The sequence below is a fragment of the Danio rerio genome, chromosome 12 (genome assembly GCF_052040795.2).
Source record: "Danio rerio strain M-AB ecotype USA chromosome 12, GRCz13ab, whole genome shotgun sequence".
Lineage (NCBI taxonomy): Eukaryota > Metazoa > Chordata > Actinopteri > Cypriniformes > Danionidae > Danio > Danio rerio.
Genome location: NC_141032.1, coordinates 7,160,196 through 7,184,169, shown reverse-complemented (window position 1 = coordinate 7,184,169; position 23,974 = coordinate 7,160,196). Strand labels below are relative to the sequence as shown.

The 23,974-nt window shown below is 36.0% G+C and overlaps 1 protein-coding gene across 51 annotated transcripts in view; it reads left to right on the top strand.

The window, feature by feature from the left end:
* Window positions 1-23,974, top strand: part of pcdh15b (protocadherin-related 15b) — a 513,920-nt gene that overhangs the window by 457,055 nt on the left and 32,891 nt on the right. For 30 of the 51 annotated variants that reach the window (XR_015944907.1, XR_015503430.2, XR_015503428.2 and 27 more), the window contains 4 exons: window positions 12,204-12,419; window positions 14,952-15,040; window positions 19,668-19,844; window positions 23,176-23,398. Coding sequence is in view for 21 of the 51 variants with exons in the window: in XM_087274983.2 (XP_087131109.1) it covers window positions 12,204-12,419; window positions 14,952-15,040; window positions 19,668-19,844; window positions 23,176-23,394 (701 nt within the window). In the remaining 30 variants the exon portion in view is untranslated. 51 annotated transcript variants of the gene reach the window in all.

The following is a 23,974-nucleotide window of genomic DNA, read 5'->3' as shown; positions in this document are numbered from 1 at the left end:
TGGAAACATCCATAATTAGTTCACCTTTTAATTCTTGTGAAGAGATGACTCAAAACCGAAGACTCAAGAAATAAACGGATCAAATCTTTTTCCACCGCATATGATTGGCTTCTGTCTTTAACATGATGAATGAATGACTCAAACCGAGGTCTCGAGAAATGAACAAATCAAATCTATTTCCGGCTCTAAACGCATATGATTGGCTTATGTATTTCATGTGATGAACGAACGACTCAATCCGAGGACTCAAGAGATGAACGGATTAAAGCTTTGTCTGGTTCTAAATGCAAATGATTGGCTTCTGTCTTTCATGTGATGAACGAACGACTCAATCCGAGGTCTCGAGAAATGAACGGATCAAATCTATTTCCGGCTCTAAATGCATATGATTGGCTTCTGTCTTGCATGTGATGAACAAACGACTCAAACCGAGGACTCAAGAAATGAACAGATCAAATCTTTCTCAGGTTCTAAATGCATAGGATTGGCTTCTGTCTCTCATGTAATGAACGAACGACTCGAACCGAAAACTCAAGAGATGAACGGATCAAAGCTTTGTCCGGTTCTAAATGCATATGATTGGCTTCTGTCTTTCACTTGATGAATGAATGAATCAAACCGAGGACTTGAGAGATAAACGAATCAAATTTTTTTCCAGCTCTAAATGCACATGATTCACTTCTGTCTTTAACATGATGAATGAATGACTCAAACCAAGGTCTCGAGAAATGAACAAATCAAATCTATTTCCGGCTCTAAATGCACATGATTGGCTTCTGTCTTTACCATGATGAACGAATGACTCAAACTGAAGTCTTGAGAAATGAACAAATCAAATCTATTTCCGGCTCTAAATGCATATGATTGGCTTCTGTCTTTCATATGATGAACGAACAACTCAAACCGAGTTCTCGAGAAATTAATGGATCAAATCTATTTCCGGCTCTAAATGCATATGATTGGCTTCTGTCTCTCACGTAATAAACGAACTAATAAATAGTTTTTTATTCTGTGTCGCTGGTTTGAATGAGCTGAATATAGAAGCACTGACTTGCCTTGGATAACTTTTTAATAAGTGTTTCACTGTTGAACACAATGTAAAGCTTCGCCAAAAAGGAAACTTAATCAATTTTAATAACAACATCTGTTAAAATGCAAAGAAATGAACAGTGATTTAATGCCCTGCTACATTTGTTATTCGTAATTTCATATACACATAACCACAATTTATATTATTATAAAGATAACTGTGTTCATGTAAACCCTATAAATAAGGATTCTCCCTCAATCCCCGTATCCAGCAGACTCAGTGCAGCAGGTCTCCTGACCTGTCTATTTTAACCATTCTCTAATTCTCGTGCTGCTCTCCCGACAAAAATGCTAGCAGCACACACACAGCTTTGCTGTATGATTGGCCCTGACAAGATCGCGGGGGAAAACATGCAACAAACCCCGTGGATCATGGAAATAAACGCATACGAGCCTTCATGAACGGCTAAATACTGTGTGCCTGTGCCGTGTCTCACAGCTCGGGCTTGACTCTGGCAGGTCTGGCAGGTCTCATGAATAATTAAGCAGCCGGCTCTTCTCATAGGATAAGAAAACTCCGCTTTGAATAATAATGAGAAACCGACGCGTCATCATTGCACTTGCAGTACTGCGCTACGTCGCCGATTTTGATCCCGCCCCAAAAATCATTTTAAATCCGGAAGCTGAAATTAACTGACAAAAGCTCAAAATTATCCAGTTTTCCCCACAATTAAAGCTGACAGGTGCTAACATTGTCTTAACTGATGCTCAACACACACACATCTGTTAATATACAAAAAAAGTTCTCCAGGGTGTCCTGAACCTTTAATGATCGTTTTGTTTTACGTGGTTGGACAAGAGCTTCTGACATTTACTTTCATGATTCCAATTTAAAACCCTCAGGATTCATTAGTGTCTTTGGTCTGTTGTTTATGTTTCTTCAGCTGCTTGTAATTGGTTTGTTTGACTTTATTTTACTGTTTTTTTTTCCTGAAGAATGAAACTTTTTACTTGAGACATTCAGGATTAAACACTTGTCATGACTGTCAATTCAAAATCATTCCAGTTCAAGTCATGAATCATTCATTTGAAAAACAGCAAAACACTGCTTTTTTTTTCTAGCGTTTTCATTTATTGCATAAAGAATGTTAGATAGGATTAAAATGATTATTCAGTGAATTAATCTCAAATTAGAAATAGTTTTTGCACTTAAATTGTTTTTATTTATAATTTTAATAAAAAAAAAAAGCTATGGGAATTCATTATTGAATGTCTGGGAATGCTAGTTTTCACTGGAGTGTATTTAACTAGCAGCGTTACTCCATACACTGCTCAGAAAAATAAAGGGAACACTAAAATAACACATCCTAGATCTAAATGAATGTAATATACTTATATAACACTTAGTTATTTACATAGTTGAATGTGCTGACAACAAAAAAACTCTAACAAAAATTATCGATGGAAATCAAACTTAATTCATGAAGGTCTGGATTTGGAGTCACACTCCATGGTTTCTCATGAGGGATCTCCTCCCTGTCCTGGACTAAAGCATCTGCCAAGTGGATGGAGCGAGACATGATGTCCCAGATGTGCTCAATTAGATTCAGGTCTGGGAAATGGGCGGACCAGTCCATAGGATCAATGCCTTCGTCTTGCACATTTATTAAAAGTTAAGTTGTCTTGGTAATGTTAAATTGTCTTGACAAAGATAAAGACTGGTTGTGATGTATATGTTAAGTTGTCATAACAAGCAATGTCATATTTGCATTTAAAAGGACAACTGAGCAAATAACGTTGTTATAAAGCATGCAAACGTCATGATTATAAAGGTTTCATGGCAGTCTTATGAACATCCCTTCGAGTAAAGTGTTACCTCACTTAAATATTAAATGAAGTAGTCCTCATGTAAAAACTCATATACTCATGTAGCCGGTCTCTAAGGGCCTACTCACACTATGCCATCCGTACCGTGCCCAGGCCCGTTTCCCGGATCGTTTGAGAAGTGTGAGTGCGCTGAATCGGGCTCAAGCACGGTTCACTTGGCCGGCCCTGGCCCGGTTGGAAGAGGTGTGCCTGAGCGCGGATCACTTGGACTTTGGCGCGGTACGCTTGTGTGTGAGTGCAAAACGCGCCAAAGCCCGAAACCGAAAGCGAGACGTGACTTTTAAGGGGCTGTTCCATATGGATTTATTAATCATTCTTACTGTTCAGTGATTGCAAACTGTAGTTTCTTAAAGATGCAAACTCCTCACAGCACGCCAGCTGCGCGCCTTCAGCAGACCTCCTCATTCCTACAGCACGAGAGCTTTATGATTGTTTATGAGCGCCAAAAGTGGCGGATCTGTTCGCCGAAATATCTGACTGCGTGTCCCCGCATCCCTAAGGACTGTTTGGTGAAATATTTGACGGCATATCAAACGACTGAAATGATATAACTAGAGAAATCTCTAGTAGTAGTAGTAAGTAACTGTGTTACTGGGTGAGAGCGTATGGCAAGCCGTTTTAGCATTTAAACCTTGTTCTGACTATCCATAAATATATTTAGAGACATCTCTAATTATATTTTGACTAGTCATAATTATAATTCGACTAGTCAGAATGACAATTAGAGATATCTGCAATTACAATTGTACTAGTACGAAATCAGATTGGAAATATCTGCAAATATATTATGACTAGTCATATTCCTCCATTGACTTCCATTGAAAAAAGTTTTGACTCGTCAAAAATCCAATTCAAGATATCTACAATTGTAATTCGACTATTAGTAAATTAATTAGAGATATCTTCAAATATATTTGTAAATATCTCTAAATATGATGAATTAAAGATATCTCCAAATGTATTATGACTAGTCAAAACTCATTTAGAGATATCTGCAAATATCTCCCCCCCACCTCCACCTCATTGAGCTCAACCTTTCTAACCAAACACTATTGGTTGTTTTTTTTAAAGGGGAGGAGCTCAACTATGTCCCACCCTTTCTGTTTCAGTTGAGATCACGTCAGACATGGAATACAAATGCACATTCATGGGACCTTTAAATACTAGTTGGTCTCTGTGCTGTTGGTTAAAGTGAGTTGGTGGTTTCTGTGACTAGTCTTGATTGCTGGTTTCAGGCTGAAGAGCTTAAGTCACACCAGCTGGGCTCTAAAAAAAATTAGATCGTCTTGAGACAGCTTGTAAAATGCCACGTCTGCTGAGACACACTGATACAGATCTCAACACAACCATCAGTAGCGCAGACGAGGCCAGCGCATTCTCCGGAATAGGAAATAAATCAAAGATCCTCATGAATCAGCCAGGGTTTCTCTCAGAGCACGGATTGTGTCTTTTGCAGCCCCTTTTCATCTGTCTGGCTCTGTAATATTTGGTTTTCTCTCTATATATCTTTGTACAATTGTATGTTTTGTGTCTCTTGTGACTTTGTCTTTTTGTGTTCTGTAACACTGTCTCTTTTTAAGTCTTTATTTTATAAGCCTAACATACACCTGAAACCCACACACACTGCAAAGAAACAATGCAGGCTTCCACATAATTCATTCATGTTGTCAAAACACAAATCAATTAAGTTAACTTAATCATTTTTTTTTTAGAAATTTAAGTCGATTTAATAAAAAACAATCAAGTTGTCCCAAAAAAATAGCAAGAATTGTGATTTTTCAGCTCAATTCAAGTAAGTACTTTAAACAAGCAAACACTTTTTTTTTGTGTAGCCAGCTTTATTTTATACACTGGTTTTATTGCTGCAGTATACACTACCTGACAAAAGTCTTGTTGTCGATCCCAGTTTTAGGAGCAATAATTAATAACTTGACTATTAGTTGGAAAAGTGAGTCAACTGTTGAACTGCATCCCAATGATCACAGATACTGCAGAAGACCTACTGGAACACACATGGACCCAAGTTTCTCACAGAAATCAGTCAAGTTTGGTGAAGGACAAATCATGGTTTGGGGTTACGTTCAGTTTAGGGGGTGTGCAAGAGATTTGCAGAGTGGATGGGAACAGCCTGATGTATCAAGACATTTGGGCTGCCCATTACATCACAAACCACAGGAGAGGGCACATTCTTCAGCAGGATAGCGCTCCTCATACTTCAGCATCCACATCAAAGGTCCTGAAAACAAGTAAGGACAAGATGCTCCAGGATGGAGGATGTCTGGGGTAAGATGAAGAAGGAGACATTGAAGACGAATTCAAAGAATCTTGATGAACTCTAGGAGTCCTGCAATAACGCTGACTTTGCCCTTCCTGATGACTTTATTAATAAGTGATTTGAGTCATTGCAGACATGTATGGATGCAGTCCTCCAAGCTCATGGGAGTCAGACACAATACTTATTCTTTTTCCACTGCACCATGACTTTATATTTTATATATTTTTATTATTCCTGTTAAGTGACTAGACTTTTGGATATGCAAAGTCAGATCTTACTGTTCTAATTAAATATTTAAAAATCAAGGCATGATCATATTTTATTTTGGTAAAATAAGCGTAATCTAGAGGCCTTTGCCTTTCAAACAAGCCACATCTGATACCAAATGAACAACTGGTCAAGTTATTTTTTGTTCCTTAAACTTGAATAGGCGACAAGACTCAAAGCTTTTATTAAGATTTTCTTATAGTTAGGCTTAATTAGATATTTTATCAAGTCATTACGATAAAAATGTAGTATAGCTTACATTACTCGGCCCCGCAAAGTTTTTGTTTTCATTTTTCTGTTTTCACCCAGTAAAATGACAATTCTGTCATAATGTACTCTCCCTTTACTTGTTCAAAACCTATTTCAGTTTCTTTCTTCTGCTGAACACAAAAGAAGTTATTTTTCTCATTGACTTCTATCATATATTTTTCCTACTATGGAAATTGATTTGTTCCAGCTACCAGCATTCTTCAAAATATCTTTTTTTTTTGTATTCAACAGAAGTACTCATAAATGTTTAAAACTACACAAGGGACACTAAACGATGAAGAAATTTTCATATTTAGCCAAACTAACTCTTTAAGTGTCCATTTATTAAAACTTATTGAATTTTTTTCAGTTTCAGACTGTTTACTGAATAATATAACTCTTTAATCTAAAAATGCATATTTTAAATACACTAGGAAGCAAATAAAATTTAATATTTGTGCTTTATTATGCATGTTTATTATGTTATTGATTTTAGCTGTGTTACCAAATTTGCATTATTTACATAATTACTGCCTCAGCGCTGTAACCTGTGAAAAAGCTGCCTGTTTTATTATTATCTCAGTGTTACTCTGATCACACATGCGCTTCACCCCGTGTTAAGTTCACGTTCGTGTTATAAGATCAGTGGCAGTGATGTTCAGGAGGCTGATGTCCTGCATTCCTTCACAGAGACCTTATTAACCAAGACCCCCGGCTGAGTTAAGCCACGCAGCAGAAGTTCAGGGTTTTACAGGGTCACAATCACTACGAATACAGATTACCACCATCAGTGTCTTCTGTTTACATGTAGAGACGTCTGAAATGTCAGCGGGATGTCAAGGCCAATGTACACTGTCACGCATTTTGTTCCTTTCTTGGGTGCCACAGGAATCATTTAGTATGAATAGACTTTGTTTAAACTGTTCTGGGATTTGAGGATTAAGACTTACTTTAAATAGAAGCATTGAGAAGGAAAAGGTGGGAAAATTTAAACCGTTATTCGTTCTGCCAACCCTACACTGTAAAAAATATCAGTGAATTTACAGTTTTCCATATTATTTTGTGATAATTCTTTTCCCGCTTAATTTAGCTTTTACAGTATATTGTGTTAAGGGACTTTGATCTTTCCTCCAAAAGATTTTGATGCTAAAAAGTCTGTAAAAGTGACTTTTATTGACATTTATCTTTATTTAAAGTGATATAGTGTCTTTTATTTACAGTTCAAAAACATAATAATAATCTGCCAGTACATTTTCAGTACACCTCAAACTACTAAAATGTCAGTAAATGTCACTTTGTTAAACTGAGTTGAATTTTCAACATCAAATGTTGACAGATCAGAGATCTTGTCCCATAATGCAATTCACAACCATTAATAAAAGAGAAACGCTTTGGTAACGTTTTTTTTTTTTTTTTTCAGCACATTATATGCCATTTCTCTTATTACAGGGGTATCCTAACTCGGTCCTGGAGGGCCGGTGTCCTGCTGAGTTTAGCTCCAACTTGCTTCAACACACCTGCCAGGAAGTATCTAGTATATGTAGTAAGAGCTTGATCAGCTGCTTCAGGTGTGTTTGATTAGAGTTGGAGCTAAACTCTCCACGACACCATCCATCCAAGACCGAGTTTGGACACCCTTGTCTTATTGTTTTGCTGTGAAAATTGTCTGTACACACGTGTGTATGTGCTTATGACAACATATGCATATACAGTATAGGTACAACTTTCGTGTCTGAGTTTGAACAGGTTTTGAAATGTGCGTTGCGATAATGTCACATGATGCAGATCATACAGAAGATACCACATTCTATCCATCTATCTAAAAATCTTAAAAAATGTGTAAAAATTTGCGAGCTTCACAAAAGTTTGACAATTAACAGTCCTTCTGTAACAGTACACTGATGGACAATGGAGTTGAGGGTCCTCGTGCAGTTTAAACAGAGAATGGTCAGGCAGGCAAGGGTCAAACGGATAAAAACAGTATGATAAAGGTAGTCACAGGTGAATGGTCAGTACAGGCGACCAATAATCAATATCAACAGTAAAATTAGGCAGGAATCAAATCGTAAAAAATTTGCGAGCTCCACAAACGTTTGCGACATCTGCTTTTTTTACTTTAAGTTCAGCATTTGCGAAATTCTGGAGGATCTGGTATTTGTGAACTGTAAATACAAACTCAGTTTCAGCTTTATAGCTTCATAGATCATTGATGTACCCTCTCCGTGTATTTTTTTGGAGGTCTATAATAAAAGTTGTGCAACAATTGGTTAATGAAAACTGTATTTTGACTGCTGCGGATAGATTTTTGCATGCTGCAACTTCTTCATAACCGACTTTCTGATCTGATCAGATCATCAGACTAAATGCGCTCATCAGTGCCAAATAATATCAAAAGTCAGCCATTACTGTTATTATTATTTTATTTAGATTTTTTTACAGATGCCAAACAGAGTTGCCAGCTTATTATAATTATCTTTGGCTTTGATTTTTAAGGATTATTTATTTATTTATTTTTTTTTTTGTGTTGTTTTTAATAGGTTGGGCTCATTTCCAGAATACAGCTGAGTAATTAGATTTTTTAGTAGTATCTATATGCTAAAATATATGGCCTAAATATGCAGCCATTTTTTGTCAGACTGAAGCAGAGCAGCATTTTTCTGAGGTGGTGCTTGGTGAAAAGTTTAAGAACCACTGGTCTAGTTGTTTTGCAATATACTATATAATGTATATAATACTATACTCTGCAGTTTGTGTGAAAGTATGGCGCAGGTAATCATTGATTATGAGTTTCAGCTGTGTGTGAGTGTTCGGAATATTATCAGCTGTAGCGGGTGTTGATTAGCGCACAGCATTGTGGTAGTTGTAGTTCCTGGGGGCAGATGTGCAGTACTTTAGTGATCTGCATGGGTTCGATTTCTGGGGATCGTGACACCTTCACTGCAAAAAAAAAAAAAAAAAAAAACTTCTTACTTCAAATACTTTTCTCACTCCAAATATCTAAAAAATTTCCAGTCAAGAAAATATATTATCTTGATTTAAAAAATAATATGTCAATATTTGCCCAAAATATGCCCATACCTGGGTTGGCCCCTCATTTTTTTCTGAGGTGGTACTTGGTGAAAAGTTTAAAAACCACTGGTCTAGTTGTTTTGCAATATACTATATAATGTATATAATACTATACTCTGCAGTGTGTGTGAGTACGGCGGCAGGTAATCATTGATTATGAGTTTTAGCTGTGTGTGAGTGTTCGGAATATTATCAGCTGTAGCGAAGATGGATTAATGCTTTTATGTTGTTGATGCCAAATTCTGACCCTCCCATCCAAATGTCCCATCTGGCACCAACAACCATGCCACATTCAAATTCACTTAAATCACCTTTCATTCCCGTTCTGATGCTCGGTTTCTACATGCCTAAATGCATTGAGTTGTTGCCATTAGAGGCTGATTTGTGCTATTGAGCAGCAGACAGGTGTACCTAATAATTTGACCGGTGAATGGATTTGAAAGAGAATAAAAAAAATCACAGGAGGGCTAAAAAATTGGCCTTCAACATCCACACAATGCAGAACTGCTTAAAGATACAGACACGTCATAAAGTCCACAATAAAGGAACATGCACCGGTGAGAATATAAAGTGCATGACGCACATGATATGAGAATGAGTTATAAAAGCGCGACAGCCTATAAAAAGAAACTCATTGCTGCTCTCTTGCTGACTGACACAGACCTGTAGATTGTGAACAGAGAGCACTTCTAAGACAGTGTGTCGTCTGCTATTCTTCTCTCTTCTGTGCCGTGTTGTGCTTGAACAGTCAAATGCATGCAAATTTATCTCCAGCTAAACATCTTGACAAATATCTGCATAAACACAGTTGTCAAAGTCTAAAGTGAATATGAACAGTTGAGAAAGCTTTCAGGTGTGCGCATTGTTAATTTGCATCTGTGCAGCTCTTAAAGTGACAGTAACACCAAACTCCTGCTGCTCTGTGTCTTTCAGTGTTAATGAAACATTGAAAGAGACTTTAGTAGCTTTCATGATAATTGTTGCATATTTAATCTATACAGTGAATTTTATGTTGCATTTAATTGCTTAATTATGACCCCGAACCACAAAACCATGTCGTATGGTGCATGAGAATAGTTTTAGAAAACAGACAAAAACACAATGTATGGGTCAAAATCGATAGATTATTATTTATTTTATTTTTTTTTACCAAAAATCATTAGGATATTGGATAAATATCATGCTAGATGAAGATATTTTGTACATTTGCTACTGTAAGTATTTCAAAACTGGGCAACGCGGTGGCGCAGTAGGTAGTGCTGTCGCCTCACAGCAAGAAGTTCGCTGGTTTGAGCCTCGGCTTGGTCAATTGTCGTTTCTGTGTGGAGTGTGCATTAGGGTTGGGCTGATGGCCGACAGACACCACGATGCTGAGCCGGCATCGTAATCCTCTGCCCCGCCCCCTTTGCAAATGAGCTTGTTAAAAATACACACTCAGGCCCTGTTTACACTTATAGTTTTTAAATGGCATTTTAGAATGAACACAATCCACATTCACAATTTCGCTTAGTATTTCTGAACAGCCCTCCTTCCACACTACCGCTGAAAATGCACATCATGTGACCACACACACATTCACACACAGACGCACACACACTGTCATGCACTCGAGACAGCGGGTCCAGGCAGTCAGCGGGTCAGTAGACTAGACAGTAGATTAAGTTCACACTTGTACTTAGTAATTTTAGCGAACACCACAGATACTGTTGACTGGTTCCTGTTGGTTGTGCACCTTTTTTACCGACGCCATTATAACAACACTGATCACTCTGCCTATTCATGCCTATTCACCAGTCCCGCGGAAAAAGTAATTGACAGGTGGTAATTATGTGTGTAACTTATCTTTATTCATTTACTGTATGATTTGTTTATGGGTAAAACAAAGACCATGCGTGTCAGGTAGTTAAAATGGTAGGCTGCAAATAAATAATTAGTTAGGAATTAATTAATCATTCATAATTAATTTACAGCCGCCAATGACGACGATGCCATCGTCCATCACGATGTTTCATGTTAGACATTGTTTTGCTTGTTGATGATTACCCAGGCCTTGTATGATTCTGTCTACTTTTCTTGTCTTTGGCTAGGTAGAACCTCGGTTTTCAACAAAAGTTTTGAATCTGGTAATCATGGAACATTATTTCTTGCGCATTACCACACAGAACAAACGTGTTGGCATCCAAAGACTTGTAGGCCTTTAACTTCTCTCTTGTAAAATCACTTGGAGTTTCAATGAGATTGTATATTTGGAGCTGGATGCTTGGCCATTTCATCTTATCCAATATCCAATATGGGAGGGTGCTATCGCAAATGGACCTGTCAGACGAATGCTGCTCACTTTAACGTTATGTTTCCTGAATAGCTGTGCTTATGACTGGGTGACAAGCTGTTTTAATACGCTGAAAGCATTATGTAAATAATATATAGAATATGTAATCAATATAACTTATTTCTAAGACAACAACAAGCTCTGTTCCGCATCGGATGTCATTGCCTCGCTGTAAATGCTAGCGCTCTCATTTTTTTTTTCTGTAACCTCGCTGCATGCGCATCCTGAATGTTTACAAACCAGTAATTCGTCTATAGCATTTCATTTTAATCACAGCTCTGCCAATGATAGTTGGTGACATCGAATTAAAAGCATATGAGAGGTGTGTTGAAAGGGGGCGGGACATGTCAGATGCTAGAGATCATTTGATTGGTCAGAAGATTTGATTAGAAACTGAAGCATGAAAAAAATGCTGATGCATTTAGACAGAAGTGACAAACTGCAAGCTTTAGATGTTTCCATCTTCTAAATGCCAATAGCCACTGTTTTTGAAGCCGACTAACTTATAGATATGCTACATATACTAAAATCTAAAAAAAACATTTTTTTTTTTAATTTCACGTGACCTTTAACCTTAATAATGCTTAGAATGCGTGATTATTTTTGCATTTCAACTCCATTTCAAGCTCAATGTTTGGTCTTCAATATTTATGAAAACCCTCAGCAAAGCCATATGGCGGCAATCAAAGCGTTCTCCATGCTCAGGCTCACTAAATAACCAATTAAATGACAGACCTTTTGTTTGCGAGGGGCTTTTAATGCGCACTTACTGTATTTATTGTAACGAGTCTCCCAGGCACATTGGAAAAAGTCTCTCATTTGTGTTAATGATTCTGCCTGGTCCAGGGCACCCTGCTGTCCGTGAAGCCGCCAGTTTCCCTCGCTTGTAAAAAGCCATTATTAATCATTGTCACCGCAGTGGAGGGCCGTAACGTCCAGCCTAAGTGACGCTGTTAAATCGGGGTTTGGGGCTCCTCCTATGGGACAAAGGTGTAACAGCAGACGGAGGCAGAGGTTGAGCGGCTCTGGTGTTGTAGGTGATAAGTAGCTTGTGGCTATTCTTCTCCTGACACGTCTGTGCTCTATTGTTTCTGACAGGCTCTGGATAAGGACACAGGGAATTACAGCGCCATGCTGTATAGGCTGATTATCCCTCCAACCACTGACGGCAAAGACGGCTTTGTTATTGAGCCCTTCACTGGGGTAATTAAGACAGCCATCATGTACAGGAACATGCGGCGCTCCTACTTCAAGTTTGACGTGGTGGCGACGGATAACTACGGCGAGGGACTCAGCAGCAGCGCTCAAGTGGTGGTATGTTTAAAGTATATGTGAAGCATAAAGCTGAGCCAATTTGTGTAGATTCCATATTATTATTATTATTATTTATAATTATTAAAGCAATGATTCATATACACAGTATAGAAACATATTTTTGCAAACAAAATGTGACTGGATTTAAATCATTCATAAATTCACAGAATGTCACACTTGGACTTTGATTTACACTGGTACAGTTAAGGCCACTCATTCAGAACAGCATTTTGTTTGGTATTTGGATAAAATAAAATGGTATTTTGACAAAAATATGTCACTATTTACCACATATTTTCCTCAAAAGTAATACAAGAATATTTATGGAGTCATAAAGAACCCAGACCATTAAGTGTCATCGGAATCGGGACGAGTTGCAATTCTGCTGTTGCAATAAGGACAGAAATTACACATTTCACCTTTAAACGCACAATCTCGAGCCAGTTTGAAGAGATTGATTAAAGTTTAAAGCAGTAACCTGTCCTGAGGTGCAATCCATCATATGGTTTTACAGCAGGGGCAGCTCCGTTAGCTGATTTTGATTAGAAAAATACAGTCCCCATAAGCTTTCTTGAAGAACGTCCAAAGTGTAATGCAGAAGAGGCATTGATCTTATGTTTTTTTTTTTTTTTTTTGGTGGGCTTAGGGGCTCCAGAAGAATTATAGATCAATCTTTCAGTAGCATGCAACATCTTGAACCAGTACTTGGTCTCATGAGTTAAATAAATATGTACAGTAAAAGTAAGGGTGTCTTGTTGATGCCAGTTAAGTTACACTTAAAATGTTAAAATATCAAACTAAATGGTATCTGCAAACAAGTGATTCTAAATCCTTACTACAACATGTGAAAAAAGCTTATAATTTATTGCAAGCATTTTGTGTGTGTGTGTGTGTGTGTGTGTGTGTGTGTGTGTGTGTGTGTGTGCGTGTGCGTGTGCGCGTGCGCGTGTGCGTGCGTGCGTGTGTGTGTGTGTGTGAAAAAATACATGTTGATAAAGAATGTTTTGCCTGTTTAACCTCACAGCAGTGCACATAAAGATTATTTACAGTTGGTCAGAATTATTAGCCCCCCTTTGAATTTTTTAGTCTTATTTAATATTTACTAAATAACGTTGAACAGAGCAAGGAAATTTTCACAGTATGTCTGATAATATTTTTTTTTTTCTTCTTAAGAAAGTCTAGTTATTTCAGCTAAAATAAAAAAAATATATATACATATATTTTAAACACCATTTTAAGGTTAAAATAATTAGTCCCTTTAAGCTTTGTTTTCGATAGTTTACAAAACAAACCATCATTATACAATAATACTAACCTGCCTAGTTAACCTAATTAAGCCTTTACATGTCACTTTAAGCTGTGTAGAAGTGTCTTGAAAAATATCTAGTAAAATATTACTTACTGTCATCATTCATTCATTCATTCATTCATTTTCTTTTCGGCAGTCCTTTTATTAATCTGGGGTCGCCACAGCGGAATGAACCACCAACTTATCCAGCGCATTTTTACGCAACAGATGCCCTTCCAGTTGCAACCCATTACTGGGAAATACTGTCATCATGGCAAAGATAAAGTCAATCAGTTATTAGAAATGAGTTATTAAATCTATTATGTTTAGAAATGTGTGATTTATTTATTTTCTTTACACATTTCTCTCTGTTAAACTGAAATTGGGGGGAAAAAAATAAACAGCGGGCTAATAATTCAGGGGGCTAATAATTCTGACTTCAGCTGTATGGACACATAGTTGGTTGAATTTTGCAGTTTGGTCTTTTTCTCATACAAATGACTAAACATATGGCCTACAGTATGTAGATATAAAATATATTGCATAAAACAACTTGTTAGCCATATTATGCAGTGTAATATTATCTTTTTTGCAATAAGCACTGCAATATTTACACTTTGAACCAACTTTAAAAAAAAAACACTAATTTAACTTTGGTTCAAACTATAAAATGTAATTTAATCTAAATCAAAAATATTTATTGCGGTCAAGAAAAAAAATATATATATATAAATGTAAAAATATTGTTTAATAGAGAGATAATGATATAGAGAGTTAACCCATGCCAACATGGGGAGAACATGCTAACTCCTTAACAGAAATGCCAACTGACCCAGCCGAAGCTCGAACCAGTGACCTCCTTGCTGTGAGGTGACAGTACTAACCACTGAGCCACCGTGTCGCCCAAACTGCTTTAGCTTTAAGGCAAATTGATTAAAACAGGTTATATTTAACCCAATATACAAATATACTTTGAATTATTTGTTATTTGTATTTATCTGTACATCTCTGCTTGATCCTTGCTGAAAAAAACTGCCTGCATTTGCTTGATATCTCTGCTTGATGTTCGCGATGCTTTAATTCTTAAACAAACACACACTTTGCGTTAATTTAGCTAATTAACCTTCAACCACAAAAAAGCCATGCAGTGTATATTTAAAATATTACACAGTTCAGAACCTTCAAGCTTCTATGCTGTCATTTTCTCTGTTATAACTGGAGATTATATTTATCCTGTCTCCCAGGTGTCAGTGGTTAACCAGCTGGACATGCAGGTGGTCGTATCCAACGTGCCGCCCACGGTAGTGGAACAGAACAAGGACCGGCTCATCGGGTAACATGCTCCGCACAAACACACTTCTCACCCCAGACATATTTCACCACGTTGTGTTTTCAGAGCGTGCTTGACGCTGTAATGTATGCATGAGCACTTGACTCCTGCGGGTGCAGATGTTTATGTTGAGGATAAATCAGTGGGCTGCTTGAATTTGTCAAGACCCCACTCAGATTGAAGCAGGACTCACGCTGTGGAGCATCTGCATCAGGAGCGGAATAACCAGAAACCTGCCTCAGACATCGGGTTGCACTTATAGCATTGCTGTACTCCACATTAAGGGGACATATCATGTAAATTTGACTTTTTTTTCTATGTTTAAGTGCTACATTCGGGTCCCTGGTGCATCTGCCAATACAGCAAACGTGAAAAAGGACAAACCAGTAATTTTAGATTTGGTTGGAAAAGGCATGTGGGGAACAATCTGTTCATTGTTTGCTTCACTTGTGATGTAAGAAGGAGATCTTATTTTACACTTGAAGTCAGAATTATTAGCCCTTCTGAATTATTATCTGTGGTTATTTATAGTGACTTAGGAATCATCTGATTGGAAGATCGTGTATTAGCTAATGCAGGACCGACTGTGGTCAATCATAAGCACGTGATCTTCTCGAAATTAGTGTATAAATAAACTTCACTTTGTTGTTTTTGGTTTTGTTTTGGTTTTGTTACACACAGACACTCAACACTTTGTTTGAAAACAGAAGAACATTACACATTTTGTTTTTGTTTTGTATTGTTTATAATAACATGATCTGTTTTGTTTTTATTACACTAAAAGTTTGCTTTTTTGTTTTTTGTTTTGTTTTGATTACCTTATCTGTTTTGTTTCATTACACAAACAATCCACTTTTTGTTTTGTTTTGTTTTTGTTTTGTTTTGTTTTTATTGTTTTGTTTTTATTGTTTTGTTTTGTTTATTTTGCTGATCTGGATTTTTATTACCAAACGTGCTGCATTTTGTTTTTGTTTTGTTTTGTTTTGTTTTATTCTTTTGTTTTGTTTTGTTTTGTTTTTGTTTTGTTTATTTTGCTGATCTGGATTTTTATTACCAAACGTGCTGCATTTTGTTTTGTTTTGTTTTGTTTTTTTTGTTTGTTTGTTTTTTTGTTTTTGTTTTTTGTTTGTTTTGCTGATCTGGCTTTTTATTACCAAACGTGCTGCATTTTGTTTTTGTTTTGTATTGTAAATCACAAACATGATCTGTGCAGTTTAGTTTTTTAAAACAGAAGAACATTCCACATTTTTTAATGTGGACACTCAACACTTTAATTTTTGTTACGAAATACACAAACATGCCCTTTTGTTTTGCACAGACACATTCTAGTCAATTGTTATTGCAAAATGATACATTTTGTATTGCAGAAAACTTTGCAAAAACTTGTTCGGTTTGTGTTTTGTTTACGCAAGAATGCACCACATTCAGCATTCTAGTTTTGTAACTCAGTAACACACTTTTTACAAATGTGCCCTGCAAAATTAGAACTTAATGTACTCACATACTACAGAGCTGCAACGCCTATTCAGAAAAAGTTGGGACAGTATGAAAAACGCAAATAAAAAAAGAAAGTATTGATTTCTAAATTTACTTTGACTTGTATTTCATTGCAGACAATGAAGTTTTGAAGTCGATGGCATGTCTGGACACTGTTAACATATGGCTTCCTTTTGGCACTGTACATTTTTCACTGGCATTTGAAGATGTACTTTGTATTGTGGTACTTGACAAAGGTTTGTTAAAGTAGTCCTGAGCCCATGTGGTGATATATAGATGAATGAGGATTCTTGATGGAGTGCCACCTGAGGAATCGGAAATAGCAGATGTTCAGCTTAGGCTTGCACTCTTGTCCTTTATGCACTGAAATTCCTCCAGATTCCTTGAATCTTTTAATGATGTTATGCACTGTTGAAGGTGAAATATCCTAATGTCGTTTTATCTTTCTTTGAGGAACATTCTTTCAAACATTTTCAATAGTTTTTTCACGTAATAATTTTCTCACTATCCTCTTTTTTATTAGCATTTTCCAAACTGTCCCAACTTTTTCTGATTTAGGGTTGTAATATTAAGGCATAAGTACACCTTCCTAGTACACACACAAATATCTTCTGCCTCAGGTGGCCAAGTTTTCTCTCATCTTCTCTCGTCAGGCTGTTTCCTCAGCAAACCTGCATCTTATTCCTTCCCCCCAAGTAGCATCTCCATTCGAGCCTCTGTTCTTTTTTCTTTTTTTATTATTTATTTCTCTTCGGCAGCTGTGAAGCGGGGATATGTGAATCTCTGCAGGTAATTGGCTGAGGAGGTTCTGGCTGCTCTGAGATGTGAACTGAGGGGTAATAAAGACACCCACTGGGAGACAAGGACACCTGCTTTGAAGTGACGCCGTCTTACACAGCTCATTTTAGCCCTCACTTTGTATTTGTCCTCCTTGCAGCTCCTGTTCAGTGTAGCCTAACAAGCATTGTTAATATAGGGGTTTTGCAGCACTTGTGAAATATGCAGACAGAGTAATTGATGCATTTGGGTGTGTTTTTGATGCTTTTTTACTCAGCTACGGTGATTACTGCAATTAGCGTTTGTTTGTGATCGTGTGGAAGTTGATTGTCAGTTTATTTTCTCTGATATCTGCCCACCGATTAATGGCTTAGAGGCTCTCGAATTAGCACTGAAAAGCGACATGCATTAGCTGTCTAATTTTCACACACTGAGCTTTATTCTATGGGGGGGGAACTATTTTGGTCTATATACACTTGTGCCTGTTAAAAGTCTTTGCCCTTGTCATTTTTATTTTATTTTTGTTATACAAGAATATGCCTCATTTTGTTTTTTGTATTGTTTATGTAACAAATAAACGGGATCTGTCTCTTTTTTTTGTTTTGTTTTTAATACAGAAAAATATTCCACTTTTTGTTTTATGTTGTTCTAATAATGCCTGTATTATTAATACATGTAATTTTTTTATTACATAAGATCAAGCCCCATTTTGTTTTTATTTTAAATTGCTTTGTTTTAATAACACACACACATTATTTGTTTTGTATTATATAACACAAACAATGTACTTTTTGTTTTGTATTGTTTGTTTTTGTGACACACACATTATTTGTTTTGTATTATATAACACAAACAATGCACTTTTTGTTTTGTATTGTTTGTTTTTGTGACACACACATTATTTGTTTTGTATTATATAACACAAACAATGCACTTTTTGTTTTGTATTGTTTGTTTTTGTGACACACACATTATTTGTTTTGTATTATATAACACAAACAATGCACTTTTTGTTTTGTATTGTTTGTTTTTGTGACACACACATTATTTGTTTTGTATTATATACAGTAACACAAACAATGCACTTTTTGTTTTGTATTGTTCGTTTTTGTGACACACACATTATTTGTTTTGTATTACTGTATATAACAAACAATGCACTTTTTGTTTTGTGTTGTTTGTTTTTGTAACACAAACATGAACTGTTTTGTTTTATATTACACAAACAATGCACAATTTTGTTTTGTATTGTTTGTTTTTGTAACACACAAATACTATATGTTTTCTATTATATTACACAAGCAATGCACTTTTTGTTTAGTATGGTTTGTTTTTGTAACACAGACTATTTGTTTTGTTTTGTATAACACAAACAATGCACTTTTTGTTGTGTATTGTTTGTTTTTGTAACGAACATGATCAGTTATTACACAAACAATGCACTTTTTTATTTTGGACTGTTCTGTTTTGTACTGTTTTAGTTCATGATCTGGCTTTTTATTACATAAATGTGCAGAATTTTTTTTTTACAATTTTTTTCGTATTGTTTGCTTTTTAACACTAACATGATTTGTTGAAGAGCATTAAAAAAAATTGTAACGCACAAACATGTCCCATTTAGTTTTTTTTTTTGGTTGTTTCTTTTGTTATACAATATCTTGTATTTAGTATAACAAAAAAATAGTTGTATTATGTATAATAGTTGTATTTTATATTGCGCAAAGCACCCTCTTTTTTGCAACACAAACATGAACCGTTTCATTTTTGTTTATTTATTTTTTATAATATAAGAAGGTGTCATGTTTCGATTTTGTTTTGTAACATGCAAACAGACTCTGTTTTATTTTATTTTTTGTTTTGTTTGTTATGCAAGGTTTTTTTTTTTTTTTGCAACCTAACCACGGTTTTGTATTCCACAAACTCGCTGCTGTTGTTGTTGTTGTTGTTGTTTTACAAAAGATCACACATCAAATGTTTTGTCTTGTTGTATGTTAATTACATTTTTTATTATTTATAATTTTTTATTTTAATTTATTTTATATTTTATTATTATTATTATTATTATTTATTTATTTATTTATTTATTTATTTGTTTGTTTTTGTATTTGGTTCATTTGTATTTAATTAATTTTATTTTATATTTTATTGTTTTTGATTTTTTTGTATTTGGTTCATTCGTATATATTTTATATTATTTCATTTTGTTTTATTATTATTAGTTTTTTTTAGTTTATCACTTATTTTATTTTATTTTATTTTATTTTATTTTATTTTCATGGCTGTACCTAGTGTTGATACAGAACGTTTTAGTACATCAAAAAGTGCTGATGTCAGTCTCTCATTTCTCTAAATTCAGGATTTTAGAGCGTTACGTCCAGGACCAGATCCCAGGAGCTAAAGTAGTTATGGAGTCAATTGGAGCACGTCGATTTGGCGATGGATATGAACAAGAGGACTACACCAAATCTGACCTGATGGTTTACGCAATCGACCCTCTGACCAACAGAGCCCTCTCAAGACAGGAGCTCTTCAAGTGAGTGCATCCTCTCATGCAAACTATCTTTCTGATCTTTTCTTCTCCCTCTTTACCTCATGGTCTCTTCTTTAGGATAAATGGATGAATCTTCTATTTATACTAGAATAGATGCATCTGTTTGTGTACACTGAAAATAGACAGGACAGCTGTATGCTACTTTCATTTTCATTAATGCTAAAATGCAGGTGGAGCATTTTAAAATGTCCCAGCAAGGATGTTATTGGTGCATCAAGTGGATTTGTTTTGGATTTTAGAATTCAACACTTACCAACAAAAAAAGACTAAACAACATTTTTTTTTTTTTTTCATCAATTGACACTGAAAAAAATGAGACATGTTGCAGTTACTGCAGATTTGTCAGCTGCACATCCATGATGCGAATCTTCCTTTCCACCACATGCCAAAGGTGCTCTATTGGATTGAGATCTGGTGACTGCGGAGGCCATTTGAGTACAGTGAACTCATTGTCATGCTCAAGAAAACATCTTGCCATCACGTTTGGCACCATCCCGACCATGCCACGTTCAAAGTCACTTAAATCTCCTTTTCTTCCTCATTCTGATGCTCAGTTTGAACTGCAGCAGATCGCATTGACCATGTCTACATGTCTAAATGCATTGAGTTGCTGCCATGTGATTGGCTGATTAGAAAGTTGCGTTAACGAGCAGTTGGACAGGTGTACCTAATAAAGTGGCAGGTGAGTGTAGCGTTAATATAGGTTAATATAAAGTCTCAAATAAAATTAATTTAGTAATTAGCTAAAAAAAAAAAAAAAAAGTTATTTACAGATATTTACATACAGTGACAATTGATCTAAACAACTTTTTATGTCTCCTCCTAAAAAATGTAGCTTTCTTTACTCTGAAACTAAAACCCTGATAATGTATTCTATAAAAATACTGTAAATAAAAACCGTGGCATGATTTTTACTGTGATCAATTGTCATTTTAGAAACATCCTTTTAATTTATTATTCAAATAAACAAGGATTATAAACTGGTCTCGTTATTTATTTATTTTTTTTCCACCAGCCATATAAATAGCTCTCTGGCAGCCATTGGTAGTCAGTTTTTTTTTGTGTTTATTTACACTCGCCCATATTTTTAACCCAAGCAGCATGATAGAGCAGATGGAGTGTGTGTTTAGGTTTGTTTAGACATTTCCTCATTTCTCATAAAAACGAGACTCGTGGTTAAATCTCTGGCCAGATTGTCTGTCTTGCCACAGTAATTAGACTGCTCATACAGCGCTTCTAATGCCTGTGTGGGAAAATCGTGAATTGTAGGCAGTCGAATACACTGTCAAACAACACTTTTTTTAACAGTTATAATATAGGCATGGTTAATGATGCTTAGAAATCTTGCATTTATGTATAGCATCCTGTCTAAAATTAGATTATGGCAATGCATTATAGAACTTTTCCACAAATTTGACTTATTACATTCACTGATGAGATGTTCAAATGAGAGATCAAATGAGATATTGCCACATGTACAGTTGAAGTCAGAATTATTCGCCCTCCTGTGACTTTTCTTTTTCAAATATTTCCCAAATTATGTTTATTATTCAATTAAAACTAATTATTAATTATGTACAGAGCAAGGAATTTTTCAGTATTTCCTATAATATTTTTTTTTTCTTCTGGAGAAAGTCTTATTTGTTTTATTTCGGCTAGAATAAAAGCACACTGAAAGCAATGACTTTGTAGGAAATCTAAAAAAATGACTCATCATTTTTAAATTGTAATATTAAGTGTCAAGGATAACAAAAAATTTCTAAATACATATTTAATGAGTGGAAAGAGTTAAATATTAATATAAATTTACTCGTTATATTTATAATCATATTTTCTAATCATCGCAAAGCTAGTAATATTAAGTACGTTTAATAATGGATATGTCGCAATGGATAGTTCCCAGCATGCTTTGCAAGGGATTGAATTAAAAGGTATTTTGAAAATAAAAGCAATCTTACTGTAGGTGTTTATATTTGAGAGAAAGACTTGTTAGAGTTTGATCATTAGTTTGTAGGTTAAAAAGAGTTTTGAGTTTGTCTTTTAGTTTTAAGGTTACCACCTTGCAGAAGAGCAGCAATCATGCTTTGGGTCTTGGCATTTTTATTATCAGCATTCATTTCATTCATTGACTCAGAAAATCATAGCTGTGCTAACTCCAGCGTTGACATCAGTAAGCATTTATAAATAACAAACTTGCTTGTGGAAAAGATGCAATATATGAACGGCCTCTTAACGTCATATGCAATCTCCAGCAGTCTTGCTCATCTTCTTGCACAGTCATGCTGGATTCACCTGATTTGTTGACAAATGAGTTGCAGATCCATTTCTTGGCAGTCCATTGGTCTTTTACTGGCCAGAAGACCAAGAAACGTCTGTTTCTTATTCATTTTGCTGCTTGTGGGTTAAATTTTGGCGTTTTAGTGTTCGAGATGTACCCACATCGAATACAGTCATTTTTCAAAGTAAACTTTTTTAGAAGTAAAAACTCATTCAGGCTCAGATAATAAATAAAAGAGAAGTAGTTAATGATTTCTTGTGCAGCCTGGTACCATTTGATCAACGCACTGGTATCGGTCCGCTGCCCGGAGGTTGGGGACCACTGGTCTACAGAACAAACCATCGTTATACGATCATTTGCCTAGTTAACCTAATCAACCTATATAAATGTCACTTTAATCTCAATACTAGTATCTTGAAAAATATGATTTCATTCATTCATTTTCTAGTCGGCTTAGTCCCTTTATTAATCTGGGGTCACCACAGCGGAATTAACCGCCAACTTATCCAGCACATTTTTACGCAGCGGATGCCCTTTCAGCTGCAACCCATCTTTGGGAAACATCCACACACGCACAGACACTCATACACTACGGGCAATTTAGCCTTCCCAATTCACCTGTACCGCATGTCTTTGGACTGTGGGGAAAACCGGAGCACCCGGAGGAAACCCACACCAATGCGGGAAGAACATGCAAGCTCCACACAGAAACACCAACTGAGCCGAGGTTCGAACCAGCGACCCAGCAACCTTCTTGCTGTGAGGCGACAGCGCTACCGACTGCGTCGCCTGAAAAATATCCAGTAAAATACTGTCATCATGACAAAGATAAAAATAAATCAGTTATTAGAAATGAGTTATTATAAAACGACTATGTTTAGAAATGTGTTGAAAAGAAACTTCTTTCCATTAAACAAAAATCAGTGAAAAAATATACAGGAGGGCTAATAATTCTGACTTCAACTGTATTTGGCTTGCACAGCAGAATTAGTTGCTTAACATGTAATATGTGACTGCTGGTGTGTGTTTTTACAGGTTTTTAGATGGAAAGCTGCTGGACATCAATAAGGAGTTTCAGCCCTACCTAGGTCGTGGAGGTCGAATTCTGGAAATTCGCACACCGGACGTGGTGGAGAGCGTGACAAGGGCTGTTCACTCTGTGGGATACACTGAAGGAGCTCTGCTGGCTCTGGCTGTAATCATCATCCTGTGCTGTATTCCTGCCATCCTCATCGTCATCATCACCTACAGACAGTGAGTGCTGGCACATTAAGGGCTCTATTTTAACGATCTAAGTGCAAAGTCTAAAGTGCCATGATGCATTTGCTATTAACATGACTGACTTTGTAAGTGGAAAACTGAACACTTTATGAGTGAGAAAACTGTTTAACAGACCATCTGCAGCGCGAGGATAAGAACTAGTCTCCTCCATTCGGCTTCTTTACTTTCTCTTTACTTTTCTTTTACCCTTTATTTTACTACTTTAATTTAATGGAGAAAGGAAATGGTAGAAATGTGGTCTATTTCAGTTCCTCAAAATGACATCATGCTAGCAAAGCACCTTAACACATTTCCTTTCAGGCCAGCATGCCCCACAAAGTGGTGCAAATAGATTTGCTAGTTAAACAAAGTGGTGCAAAATGTAAAAAATTATAGCTGCGCTGGCCTGAAAATAGCAAAAAATAGCAAAAATAGTCCAGTGTTTTGAACATACCCTGAGGTTTATTTACAGTACAAAATAATATACGTAGATAATTGCAACACCGTTTCACGCAATTTATAACGTTTTGATTTAGTGGCTAAATCATATGAATTCATTCGTACAATTTAGTAC